The following is a 14,079-nucleotide window of genomic DNA, read 5'->3' on the forward strand; positions in this document are numbered from 1 at the left end:
CGTGCAGGCAGGCTTGGCACTAGTGGCACTATGTCCTTTGTATTTAAGGTGAAATTAGTCGTCATCGATTCTGCAAATTTCAAAGGCAGTTTTTTGTTTGAAACAAAAATTCTGTTTATGAAAATATATTCGCTGTGTTCAGATTGGCAAAAAGAATACAGAATATATATTTTTAAAAAACAGAACCCTTGTTTTGGGCCCAAAAACTGCTTCCGAAATTGGACTTTTCGACGAAAAGTTAATGACTGCTAATTTCCCGCTAAGGCGTAATAAGGCTTCTACCCTGTTGGTAGCGAAAAAGCGCTCTTTTTGCTACCAATGGCATTGCTACCCTATAGCGCTGTAAATACGAAAGATAAAACTTTACTTTGGCTAAAATATTGAAGATACTTGCTCTACAAACCTTCCATACATCACTTTTTCAAACTTTAATGTAAATAAAGTGTTCTAAGCGATATACCCTTGCGTTATACAGGTATCATGTAATAGATATAAACTAATGAAAAAGACTTCAGTTACAATTGTAGTACCAACAGCTCGATTCGACCGAATTAGTATTCTCATATTGAAATGAAGCAAATGAAGGGATGTTCGAAAGCTCGAATTGACATGAACCTACTTTCGAACGAAAATAAGAATAAGAGTGAATATTATTGCGCATCTGCTAACAATGAATTAACACACTTATTAACATTGTTTTCTCCGCGATTTTATGACTGTATATTTTGAAAAATTCATAGTCTTGTTTTGCACGAAATATTGATATTTTTTTGAAACGATGGTTCTACAATTGATGAAGGGACGGTAGGGGAAAGAACTGAAAATTTTGGCGAAGGAGGGGAAGAGCGGAAAGAGAAGGGGGGGGGGGGGGGGTATTTGTAGAGCTACGCTTGACAAGTAGTCATTTTGACTCCTACCTTTTGTCCAATGCTGGAAGGTGCATGAGTCGAACCAAGCTATAATCTGAGATTATAACCAGGTTCGAACCCACAACACTCGCCAGGGCATGTGGTTCGCTGGTACTTGTACCTTTGAACCATAGAGGCGCTGGACAAAAGGAGACTGTAAAATCCACTTATCAAGATGGCGACGCGTTTTGGTTGGGTTATCGACACATATTGTGCCTCTTCCTACATCAATTGCAGATTACCACCGAGCGAGAAGTTTTAATCTAACTGGTTTTTACTGGCAGCACGACGACACTATGCCAGTCCTTACGACTTGCAAGGTTTTGCACGTGACGTTGTTCGTCTGTCAGCGTGTGTTAGCCGCGTTTCTCGGCGCGGGTTTTCGAGGGAAGGCCCTGTTTTCGCGGGAACCACGTGGTTCAAAATAACGATAATCGAATTAGAAAAAACGCGGGAGATTATTTCACTTTGAATTTATTTTCGAAACTGATCCTCGGGATCGAACTGCTGGCCCTATTTATAGGTCAGCTTATTGTAGTGCCGTGTGCAAATCACAATAGATTCGCGCTGCCGAATAACGTACAGCACACAGTCTAATAATTTTTGACAATAGACTATTGATTCGATTGTTGGGTGTCTTATTGTTTCTTCCCAAATGGGGAATCGCCTGATCGGATGAATTTTATAGCAAGTAATAGACAAAGGGATCTATCTGATCGCCGCTTGATAGCGGCTTGATATTGAAATTTAGTCTGCTCTAGGATGCCCGTCTGATCGGGTGTCTGATTGGTGCTATGCATTGGTCACCAACGTGGTTGACCATCAAGGTAAGTATATTTATTTTTCAGATTCGTTGGCCCGCCAGATGGGTTGGCCACAATGGTAAGTATAAGGTGTCGGCCGCTACATTCCGCCCACCAAATTGTATATTCAATTTTATTTCTACAGATTGATATTTTTATAAATTTTGTTTAAATCGGCAGTTTACTGAGATTATGTACTGATTGTACGAGTTCACTTTGTTGTGTCTTAACAGTTGCTAGTCTGGAATGCCCATCTGGGCTGCTGTGTATTTTGATGATTCGCCCTACCGTCCATTGGTACCCGGGAAGTTTTTGCTTTCTGATCAGCACCATGTCGTTTAGCTGCAGGTCCTTGGAAGTGGTGTGCCATTTTCCCAGGATCTGTTGCTCTGGTAGGTATTCTCGTCGCCATCGGTCCCAAAAGTGTTGTTTCAGCTCGTGAAGATATTTGAATCGCACTTCATACGGGTGATCTTCGCTTGGTGTGTAGTCTGCACTATTTTTCGTCGTTAGAGGTCTTCCTACGAGGAAATGTCCGGGAGTCAATGGCCGCAAATCATTCGGATCACTAGATTCTGGAGAGATGGGGCGAGAGTTGAGTACTGCCTCAATTTCCGCCAATAGCGTTGCGAATTCTTCAAACGTCAGTTTTGCTCCTTGGGTAATAGTCGTCAAATGTTTTTTCGCTGATTTTATAGCGGCTTCCCACAGGCCACCCATGTGTGGTGTACCTGGTGGGTTGAAATGCCAGCACGTTCCGCCCATTGCCAAGTAGTCCGAAACTCGCCTGTTGTGGTCGTTTGATCGTGCCTTTTGAAACCACTGCTTCATCTCCTGCGCCGCTCCGACAAAATTGGTGCCATTGTCGCTATAAATATGTCCGCAATGGCCTCGCCGAGAGACGAACCGTCTCAAAGCAGCTAGAAATGCCTTAGTGGTCAGCTGGCTAACTGCTTCCAAATGGACTGCCCGTGTTGCGAAGCAAATGAATAATGCTATGTAGCCCTTTGTTGTCGGTGAACCCGGTGCTCTTCGTTGTACTAGCGTGATGGGTCCTCCGTAGTCCACACCAGTAATGTAAAATGGAGGTGATGGTTGCGTTCTTTCGACGGGAAGATGCCCCATAATTTGCTGAAGCATTCCTCTGTTTGGATTTGCTCTATGACACGGAACACAATTCCAAACCGTTTTTCGAGCCAAATTCCTGCCACGTGGAATCCAATAAGTACGCCTAATTGTAGCTAACAGCGATTGGGCGCCTAAATGATGATTTCTGATATGTTCGTAGCGAAATAATAATTCAGCCAACCGACTGTCCGCTGGTAAGATGATAGGATGCCTTGCTTCGTACTCCAAATTGGATAACGCCAACCTGCCGCCCACCCTGAGGAGATCGCCATCTATAAATGGAGATAACGGTAGAAGCGAACTTTTGGACGGCAGGGCACATGCGTGCTGAATGGCATTAATTTCTGCTCCGTACGTTTGTTGCGCGTCCCGGACTAGTAAATTTTGCGCCGCAGTCAGCTCAATCGGTACAAGGTATCCGCGACGTCGCTCACTCCTTCTCAGTTGGCAGTTTGAGATAAATCGCACAATCCATGCCAGTACTCGGATCATACGCGGGAATGATGAGATCTTGTCCAACAAAAATGCCATGTCCAATTTGTTTTCGATGATGACCGGATAAGCTGATAACGCTGGCTTTCGTTGCTCCTTTTTCACTATGTGAGATTCTGCCACTGATAATGTTGATTCTGACTGCTCGTTTGTCTCGCCAGGATTCCAATTTGGTCCATTCCACCATAGCTGACAAGATGCTAGTGTTGAAGGAGCTGCTCCTCGACTGAGCAGATCTGCCGGATTCATCTCACTTGCAATGTGCCTCCAATTAACCGCAGGGATTACGGTGTTAATTTCTGCCACTTTGTTGGCAACGAAAGTTTTCCATCTGCTCGGATCTCCTGCAATCCATGCTAGAGTAGTAGTCGAATCACTCCATGCCACCGTTCCTCGCAGGTTTACTCGTAGTGTTGCCTTCACCGTTTTTACTAGTTGGGCAAGCAACGCAGCTGCGCATAATTCCAGTCTGGGTATCGTGGGCCGATTAATAGGTGCTACCCTTGCCTTGGAGCACAGAAGTCGAGAGCTAGTCTTACCGGTATCGTCGATGGCCCGCAGGTAGAGTACTGCACCGTATGCAAGTTCGGAAGCGTCACAATAACCATGCAAATAGATACGTGTTGGATTGTCCAGTCCGATGCAACGACGCGGAATTTTGATGCGCCAGGATTCTTGCAGATGCACCAGAAAGGTTCGCCAACGTTGGTTGAACGTTTCCGGAAGAGCTTCATCCCAGTCGATATCGATTTTCCATAGCTCTTGCATGAATACCTTTGCCATGACCGAAACAGGACCGATCAGTCCAAGAGGATCGAAAATTTTTGCAATCGTAGAAAGTACCGCTCGCTTGATGAAGCATGTCTGCGTAGGGTCAACATCTACGTTGAATGTGAACAAGTCCTCTACTACCTGCCACCTCACGCCAAGGGTTTTTAATGTTGACTCTGGATCGAAATAATGAACTCGTTCTAGTGCTCGTTCAGCTGCTGGAATGTCCGCCATAACAGTCCGGTTGTTGGATGCCCACTTTCGGATTTTGAAACATCCTTTCTGCATCAACGCTGTAATCTGCCGCCGTTTTGTTATTGCCTCCTCGACGCTGTTGGCCCCAGTCAGGCAATCGTCGACATAAAAATCCTTGATGGATTCTTTCGCTATGGGAAGCTTGTTTCCCTCATCCTCTGCTAACTGTTGCAAGGTTCGGGTAGCCAGATAAGGGGCACAAGTGGTACCAAACGTAACGGTGTTCATACCATACTCTGCCACCGGTTGACCCGGTTCCTGCCACAGCATCCGAATGAGTTTGCTGTCCTCACTGGTGACCTTTATTTGAAGGTACATTTTCTCGATGTCCCCTGTCAACGCAATGCAATGCGTTCGGAAGTTCAAAAAAATATTGTACAAAGTATCCTGAACTACTGGTCCAGTCATCAGGATATCGTTGAGTGCCAAGCCGTTGGTAGACTTCTGCGAGGCATTGAACACGACCCGAAGTTTAGTTGTGCTGCTGTCTTCTTTAAGAACGCCGTGATGCGGGAGATATACTATTTTCTCTGGATCCTTGGCAGGTGCTATGTAAGATGCGTATCCCGCTTGGATATACTGTGAAATGTAGTCTGAATAACGGTTCCATTGGTCTGAATTCCTTTGCATTCGTCTTTGTAGGGAATTGAATTGGTGCAACGCTGTGTATCCGGTTTCTCCCAGAGTGGCAGGATCTTGGCGAAATGGTAGCTTGACGATGTACCGACCACATGTATCGCGCGTGGTGGTATTCCGATAGTGCTTTTCGCATAATTGTTCCTCCTCGGTGAGATGCTTGATGGCTGTAACGTTTTCCAATTCCCAGAATTTACTAACTAGTTGATTGAGAGAACTTTCACCTCCGGCTGCCTCTACTACTAAGCTGCTGTAGAAACATGTAGCTTCACCTTTGTTGTCCACAGCTGTGTCGCAAAAACCAGCCACCACCCATCCGAGAGTAGTGCTTTGAAGAACAGGTTTAGCTGGTCCCAGTGAGATTCGCTCTGGATTGAGCAGTTGGTAGAAAATACTCGCTCCCAAAAGCAAATCGATTTCTCCCGGAGAATTAAAGCGTTCGTCCGCCAGCGGAAAGTCTTCCTGTAATCTCCAAGATGAAGTATCCACAAAAGCATGTGGTAAACGTTCTGAGATTTTTGGTAAGATGGCACAATTTACTTGTTTGATAAAACTGGATTTCCTGGATTGGAAGGTGATCTCGACGGCGTTATTGATGTCCGTGGTAAGTCCGGATATCCCGCGCAGTGGCATGTGCACGGCTTGTGGGATTAATCCGAGTTGCTTTGAGAGATCGGATGTGATGAAGCTTGCTTGTGAGGCTGAGTCTAGTAGTGCTCGCGCCGAATGCAGCTTGCCTCGAATGTCGCGCACGTTGACGACTGCAGTGGCAAGGAAGACCGATGAAAAAGCTTCGTTGATAGAAAGATTGCTGATAATCGGGAAAGAAAGGCGAGCGTTGCCCTTCAGTCCTTCGTGAAGAAGCGTGTGATGTCGTTCTTTACAAGTTTTGCAAGAGCCAGCTTGACAATCGCCATGTTTGGATCGAAGGCAGTTCTTGCAGATTTGATGCTTTTCCACTATTTGAAGACGCTCAGCCGGTGTCGCTTCTTTAAAACGTTTACAGAAGAATACGGGATGCGTATGTTCGTTGCAGATTTGGCATCTATTGTGTTCGATAGAATTCACGGACACAAAGCTGTTGCAGTTCCTTTGTAGTCCTGCTCTATTTGTTCGTTGACCATTGTTTGCCAGGGAAGAGTGAGACGTTTCCATGGCGTATGATCGCTGTTCCAGGAATGTGAGAAACATTTCGAAGGTAGGTTGTTCCTCGAGCGTAGTTGCTTGATTGAACCACTGTTGACGAGTATCCGGATCGATTCGAGTGAGTAGCAAATAAATTAGCCAGCAGTCTCGTTCCTCTCGTTGCAGTGCACGCAAAGCTCGCACCACGTCGTCGGCCGTTTCGTATACTCGTCGAAGGGCACCAGCCGATGCAGCGGGAATCGATGGGATGTCGAGAAAACGTTGTAAGTGATGATTAACTATCTGGTCCTTTCTATCGAAACGTTTCCGTAACGCTTCTAACGCTCCGTCGTAAGCACTATCCTCCACTTTCATGTGTTTGAGCACTGCTGCTGCACGTCCGGTGGTGTAGGTTTTTAAGTAGAATAGTTTCTGAGCCTTCGTCAAGCGAGTGTTGCTGTGAACCGAGCTCAAAAAAAGATCGTAGAAGGAATTCCACTCTCCGTAGTCGCCCGAGAAGGTTGGAAGAATTCCTTTGGGTAACTGCAGTTCTGGAACAGTTGCACTCGGGTATGCAGCGTCTGGCCCTGGCTGGGAAGACGTTGATGGTGTTCCCATAATGACACTGTCCCGTTTGACGATTTTACGACGGAAGTCCGAAATTGCAGCTCTAGCACGGTTGTACAAGCCTTCCAACTCGTTTGCTTGTTGGATAGCCAGTTTCGCAGCGTCGTTGTCTTCCAAAGCGTCCAGGCTCTCGTGGTGTACTGTCCGAAACTCCTGCCAAGCTTCTAGCAAACTGTCCATTTCGATATCCAGCTCGTCTATCCGCGCGGTGGCTATGTCTAGTTGATTGACTCGAACCACAATGGCGTTCATCCGTCCTTCCGTGGCGGACCGTCGTCGTACAAATCTATCCATCGTCTATCGTGTGGATCACCGGTATCCTGTCTACAGCGCCAAAATGTTTTCGCGGGAACCACGTGGTTCAAAATAACGATAATCGAATTAGAAAAAACGCGGGAGATTATTTCACTTTGAATTTATTTTCGAAACTGATCCTCGGGATCGAACTGCTGGCCCTATTTATAGGTCAGCTTATTGTAGTGCCGTGTGCAAATCACAATAGATTCGCGCTGCCGAATAACGTACAGCACACAGTCTAATAATTTTTGACAATAGACTATTGATTCGATTGTTGGGTGTCTTATTGTTTCTTCCCAAATGGGGAATCGCCTGATCGGATGAATTTTATAGCAAGTAATAGACAAAGGGATCTATCTGATCGCCGCTTGATAGCGGCTTGATATTGAAATTTAGTCTGCTCTAGGATGCCCGTCTGATCGGGTGTCTGATTGGTGCTATGCATTGGTCACCAACGTGGTTGACCATCAAGGTAAGTATATTTATTTTTCAGATTCGTTGGCCCGCCAGATGGGTTGGCCACAATGGTAAGTATAAGGTGTCGGCCGCTACAGGCCCCGTTCCTATGAAATAGACTAATCTCAAGTTTTTAGTCTTGACCTTGAAATGCGGTCATACATATATATTAATATTTTTTTGAAACGATGGTTCTACAATTAATGAAGGGACGGTAGGGGAAAGAAATGAAAATGTCGGTGAAGGAGGGGAAGAGCGGAAAGGGAAGGGGGGGATATTGTTAGCTACGTTAGCTATGACGACTGGCTTATTACACCAGCATCATACCTCGAGGCCAACTGGGAGGCGAGAATACGCCACCACGAGCACTTAAAAAATATTAAAGGGAGACATGACTCTGGAAGATTGAAAAATAATGGATTTTTTTTATGTTGGAATTGAAGCTAAGTGTAAGCATTATTTTGTTATTGTTAAGGTGTTATAAGGTATTGTATATTTTTCTTTTATTCGTTCGACGCAATAATAGTATATTTATAACGCTGTTGATAGCTGGGCCGCGTGGATATTAGGCTGATTTATGTATTTTGGACAGGCGTCACGCATACTCTATTTTGGACATTTACGGCAAAATCAAATGGAAATGTCCAAAACAGCGTAAGCGTAACGCCTGTCTAAAATACATAAATCGCCCTATCTAGAAAACAGTTGCTTGGTACCTGGTACGTGCTGGGAACCAACGGAGTTTCGGAGAACGGATTTCAATGCAAATTCGAAAGCCGTTTAAAGTTTCAATTTATTTTATCTATTTACTAAATTTACTTAATCAACCAGTAATTGGTTCACCCCAAAATATATACCCCAATACAGTGTTGGGCACCACTAATCAGGTAATTCGCTAACCGATACAATTTGCTCGATAATCGTGGAAATTTTGCTAATCACTAATGGCAAACTGCAAATTAACAGTTACTGTTTATTTTTGAACATATCGCAATAACTTGCATTGTAATCTATCACTGAACAGATTATTTGTAATTTACATTTATTACATGGCTTTTCTTAATTTACCTAAGATCAAAACCTATTATAATGGATAAAATGATTACAGTTTATTAATTTTTAAAATAAACAGCGGCGCTTCATCTAGAAACATGGCCCAGCAGCAATTCGGCTAGTTTGAGTATAAATTATAAAGTATAACTAGCGTTTCTCGATTTGTCGGTTAGCGAATTAGCGTATTAGCGGTGCCCACCACTGCCCCAATATCTAGGGTACGCGAGGGTATTTTCACCAGGTTTCTAAATTAAGCCTATTTGCCTCTTCTTTCGTCAATAAAAATACTTTGCCGACATACAATTTTAATATGTTATAACTATTTTCTCAAGACTGTAAGTAATCTACTATTTTTTATTCATAGAACGTCAAAACCACCTGTTCTTCCACTAGAACTAGGCCATAGGCCGAAAAAATAGAAGCAATCGCTTAATGGGCTGAAAATACCCTCCCGTGCCCTATATGAAGAACATGTGCAGCGAAGTTACAACATAAAGCGTGGTAAATTATAAAATTTATAATAATCATGATGTTTTACGCTGGTGTTTAGTGTGCATTTCTACACGGGTTCATATTTAAGTAGAATTGTCGACATTCGCATCCAGTAGCAGAGTATTTTTTGTGCAAAATAATTCACCTCATGGACACACCAGCACCACTACTACTTACGTAGGGGTTTCGACGTCTGCTGATCTTACGGGCTCGTGAATTTTTTGCTTGCTTCTGCCAAAATGCATATGAACAGGATTTCTTTTTCAGCGCTTTTAACCGTTAATGTAAACGCATCAATATAAGCACTTGTTTATTTATACAGATACAAATAATTCTTCGTCTGTTTGTTTACAATTTTAATAACTTAAATAAAGTATTCAATTAATATCATTTTTGTGTGTTTTTCAGCTTCATCGCTCAGCCAAATATATTGATCAAAACAAATCTTGATCTCCATGCACCCTATAAACGCGGAGTAATTTATGTTGAGCCATTATTCATCAGTGCTATAAATTGTGGCGGCTGTTTTGTATTGTAGTCTAAAAGCGTTACCTTTTCTAAAGGTTATTATTTACGATTTGTAGCATTAACCTTCCTTTAAAATTCTTGTTTAACTCATCGATGGTAACTGAATCTACTTGATAACTCACAAAAAGAGCTATTTGCACGACTCTTTTTGTGGAAAACTATTGGAAGAAAAGTTGCACTTACTGTAAGTAACCGAGTTCAAAAATGCACATGCAACCATGAGAAAAGAACAAAAATCAATAATAAATTAACTGTGTATAACCTAAAACATTAAAATTAGTCAACGAAAAATATGATGGCAATGTTTTCTCATGAATGAAATATTTGTAGCATTGTTTATAGCTGGAATCGCTACAAATCGTCTAAACTATTTTCACACCGATTGGCGAAGATTTTTCTATCTATTTCAATCATTTCAATTTTACATCTTTGAACATGCCATTTTACGTCATCACTTAGATATCTTGCCTTCAGAAAAGCGAATATAAAACCAAGGTATTTGAAAAGTTGAATGAATTGCCAAGGATATATATCAACGCGATTCCATTCTTGCGATAGGGTGAGGGCGCCATTATTAGAGCCATTAAAGGATGGGCCTTTTTATTTAAATAGTTGGCAGTTACGCTGCGTTATGCTAGCGTTGCAGTAAGTTACACTCCCAACTTCATCGTTGCTAACATGAAAATTTTTACATTTTAATTTTTCAAGACGTTAAATGATATTTTATATAGATAATTTATTGAGAAATAACGATTTTGAAGCTCAAATCTGAATCTTATCTTGGACCCATGGCCTTCAAATTAGTCCTAACACCAATTGCCTATATTGGTCGTATATACATTTTTGGTTCCTATATTAGTCATGAGGTCCGCCAATAGGTTACAGAAAACGCTTAATTTTTCAATTTTTTATTGAAAACTGTGAACCAAATCAAAACCATGCATAAATAGCGATACTAGTGAATAAAGGAGACTGTAATTTAATTGCTGTTTTTGCTTTGAACCAGTATTAGAGCCAGTATTAGAAAAACAATATAATTGACATAGCTGGTCTTATAAAACAGACGTAAAGGTTCACAAAGTCTTAATTAGATAAAATCAGTTTTCATGAAAATAGGCGTAACAGACCAAGAAAATTCACAAACGTTTTCAAAAATAGTTATAGCAACTGGATTTTTTGTTTTAATTGACCTTAAGCATATTTTTCATGCAGGTAAGATAATTAAGCGATGAGAAATTGTTGCAGAAATTTGAAGTGAAGCATTTCCAAAAATTCGATGGAAAACTTTTTAAAATACTATGTCAACCATAATTTGAGTACTTTTTGATTAAAGCATGGATGAAACTAACATTAAAATGAGAAAAACACCGAGATATTTATTTACCTATGTAGATATAAACGTTTGGACCGAAAATAGAACCTATATAGGCAATAGGACAAAAGACCCCCACCCTGTATATTTTTGTAAAATTTAACATAAATATTTTTTACGCCCTGTTTTAAACATAATCATGTCCAAAATCATCTATTTGAAAGCACAAAATGGCACGTTTACAAATTGTGAAAACAAACAAATAAAAATCGTAATCAAATCCATATAAATCCATCGGTGCTTTGGCGTATAATTGCGCTTTATATATATATTGTTGAAAAAACAAAAATTATGCAAATTATCTATTTGTTGGACCTATCTTCAACTTTTCATCAGTACGATATTTCTGCTGGTTTGAAGCTATCAGGCTCGTTTTCAATTTGAAGTGTACCTTAGGATTACAAAAATGAGAAAGGTTTAAGTTCAGGGTACAAAAGTTTCACAAAAATTGTACAGTGGGAATCAGATTGAACAGAACAAATGTCATACTGGATAAAATTAAGGCTCTCATCGTTTCTACCATGACAGTATAGTTCTTTTTTATAATTTGCCTCTTTCCACATCAAATTAAGAAATTGAAAAACAAGCTTTGTTTGCCTATCTGGAAATACTTTTGAATCAAACGTAATTAGATTGAGAAAGAGAATATTTTTATATTTCGTATTGCAGAAAAAAAAAACATTCAAAACTGAAAATATGAAAATAAAAAAAAACGCGGTGTTAAATAGTTAGAGAGAATCATACTGTTTTGTTTGTTCACGATTTTTCACTGGGTATAGATGTAGTTTTCTAGTGTTACTGTATATGTACGCGCATTTATAGAGGTTACGATTTTTGCGTTCAGTGAGCGAAAACAGCAATATATACTTATGATAAAGTTATTAGATTGAATTCACGTCTTGATTTTAAGCAGGTTTTGCGTTCAGCGGTTTAATATATAGTCGTTTACATTCTGTATGATTTAATCTTTTGGTTTGACCTATAGCCCGGCACGGTAAAAAACATAACGTCAAAGAAAATAATAGCGCCGAATTATAATTGGGTATTCAATTTAAGCCTGTATTTTAGTTTTGTTTTGACATAGATAACATATGGTTAAATCAAGATTTGAGACATAGGAATACAGGTTATTTTCGTATCGAAAAAATCCTTCTTGCCATGCTGGGCTTTCCATTCAATAGAATTGTGAGAGATTTATGTTTTTTTAAATATTACCTCGGATTGTTTGGTTGTTCTACGACTCTCTAGCTATCAAGTAGTATATTTGCTTTCCCTGAACTATTCTAAACACGCTTGTTACTTGGGAACATACATTCATGTATTGTTTTTTTTTGGTTTTATTTTTCATTACTTCCCCAATGCTCTCATCATAACCGATTTTGTGAATATATAAATAGTTCTAGAAATCATACTTTTGTCGCGTTATATCGGATACAAAATATTTGTATTTGTTCTTATGCATTAAATTTATCTATATTCGGATGTAATTTACTTCTTCCATCTGTTATGTTATTCGTTAGTTTGGTACTTGCGAAATTCGTGTATAATCAAGCTCATTCATAAATAATACACATTCAGCTGGTCGTGTGATTTGTTATTGTTGTTGCAACATTGTCGTTTAAAAATGATTAAGAACTCAGACACATGTTTTGAATTACGAAATGTATGTATTATAATGGTTTTCGTTAAAAAATTAACAATGCACAGAAATTTTTAGAAAAAAAATAGTTGCGTACTCTAGAGAGATCTAGAACAAAAGAAAACGATCACTTAGTTTTCTGCTGTCATGATTGAGCAAATTAAATTGATAAATCGACCGGTTTTAGTACCTTTTCAAAATTAGAAGTGAAAACATAGGAATTTTATCGCTCAAAGTAATATTGTAATTATCGACAGAACAGCACTAGATGATAGAAGCAAATTTGTTTTGAAAATCAAAATTGATTAAACATAAAATCTACTCGCTCAAAACTGATTTGAATGTTAATCAACTTGTGCCAAACGAGAAACGAAAGTTATTTATTCTTAAAATTCAAATATTTTCATACGAGCTGGGCTTATCTGCATATAGAGTGACAGTTCTTTACGAGATTTCACTGTAGAATGAAATAATTTTTTTATTCTTTTGGTATTTGTCATGGAGTTTGCTGTATAGTGTCTAGTTGTGATAATCTGATGGAAAGAAATTCATAAAAAGAACATCGTAATTCTTTGAAAAGAAATTTGGCATTACATAAAAAAATACAATTGTTCCACGTTTTACTTCACATACAAGTGATGAAGTTGAAAAAAGAAATGTTTGCTTCAGTGCCACTAGCAGAGCGCGAGACACATGCATTGATTTTTTCTATTCAATTATCTAGTCGATCGCAATACCTTTTCAACATTAATACTAGGTTACACCTTCATGTCTGATTGACATCATGTTTTGCCATTAAAAATTGATTTCCGACTAGCTAGGTACTAGGTATATTAACCGCACTATACTGAAACTCAATGCATGATTTCGCGAGTATTGCCAATAACACAATGATAGCTTAATTTTTATAAAACATATTTTATATGTATACTGTGCATTCGACTTACCATTCAATCAGCAGTTATAGAATTAGAATAATTTAATAGTGCAATAATATAATTAAAAAAATATAATTACAATACGGAAGGAAAGCACGGAGATATTAATGGCACTGGTGAAGGATTCATAAGGGTAATTTTAACATAAGCTCTACGATTTCGAAATAACATAAACTAGCTATCAAAAATAAATATAACCACAAATATAGTACTGATACGTGTTACTTCTTAACGGCTTGATTGAAAATATATTTTAGCATTGGACTTATTTTAGTAGAAATCGAGTAGGGTGTAACAGGGAATGTTTCAACGTTTCAGCGATGATGACAACGATGATGGCTGACTCCACAACAACGTCATTATTAATAGGTACATGCGATATTTTCATATTATTCTCAAATACATGGTTTCACAAATTGTGAATCGTAATGCCTGTTGCCATCGCTCTTTGTGAGAAATAAACCACTTCTACTGCTGCAGTTTAAGCCTAATGTGTCCTTAGCAAGCTAATTTTTGGTATCATTTTCCGTATAGACAGAGTTGAGTTGCTTGAAATTTA

At 39.6% G+C, this 14,079-nt stretch overlaps 1 protein-coding gene across 1 annotated transcript; it reads right to left on the bottom strand.

The window, feature by feature from the left end:
* Positions 1–1,879: 1,879 nt before the first annotated feature.
* LOC128732893 (uncharacterized) lies at positions 1,880–7,039 on the bottom strand. The gene has a single exon (XM_053826329.1). The coding sequence runs from the start codon at positions 7,037–7,039 to the stop codon at positions 1,880–1,882; it is 5,160 nt and encodes a 1,719-aa protein (XP_053682304.1).
* Positions 7,040–14,079: the final 7,040 nt, after the last annotated feature.

This window comes from Sabethes cyaneus, chromosome 1, assembly GCF_943734655.1.
Source record: "Sabethes cyaneus chromosome 1, idSabCyanKW18_F2, whole genome shotgun sequence".
NCBI lineage: Eukaryota > Metazoa > Arthropoda > Insecta > Diptera > Culicidae > Sabethes > Sabethes cyaneus.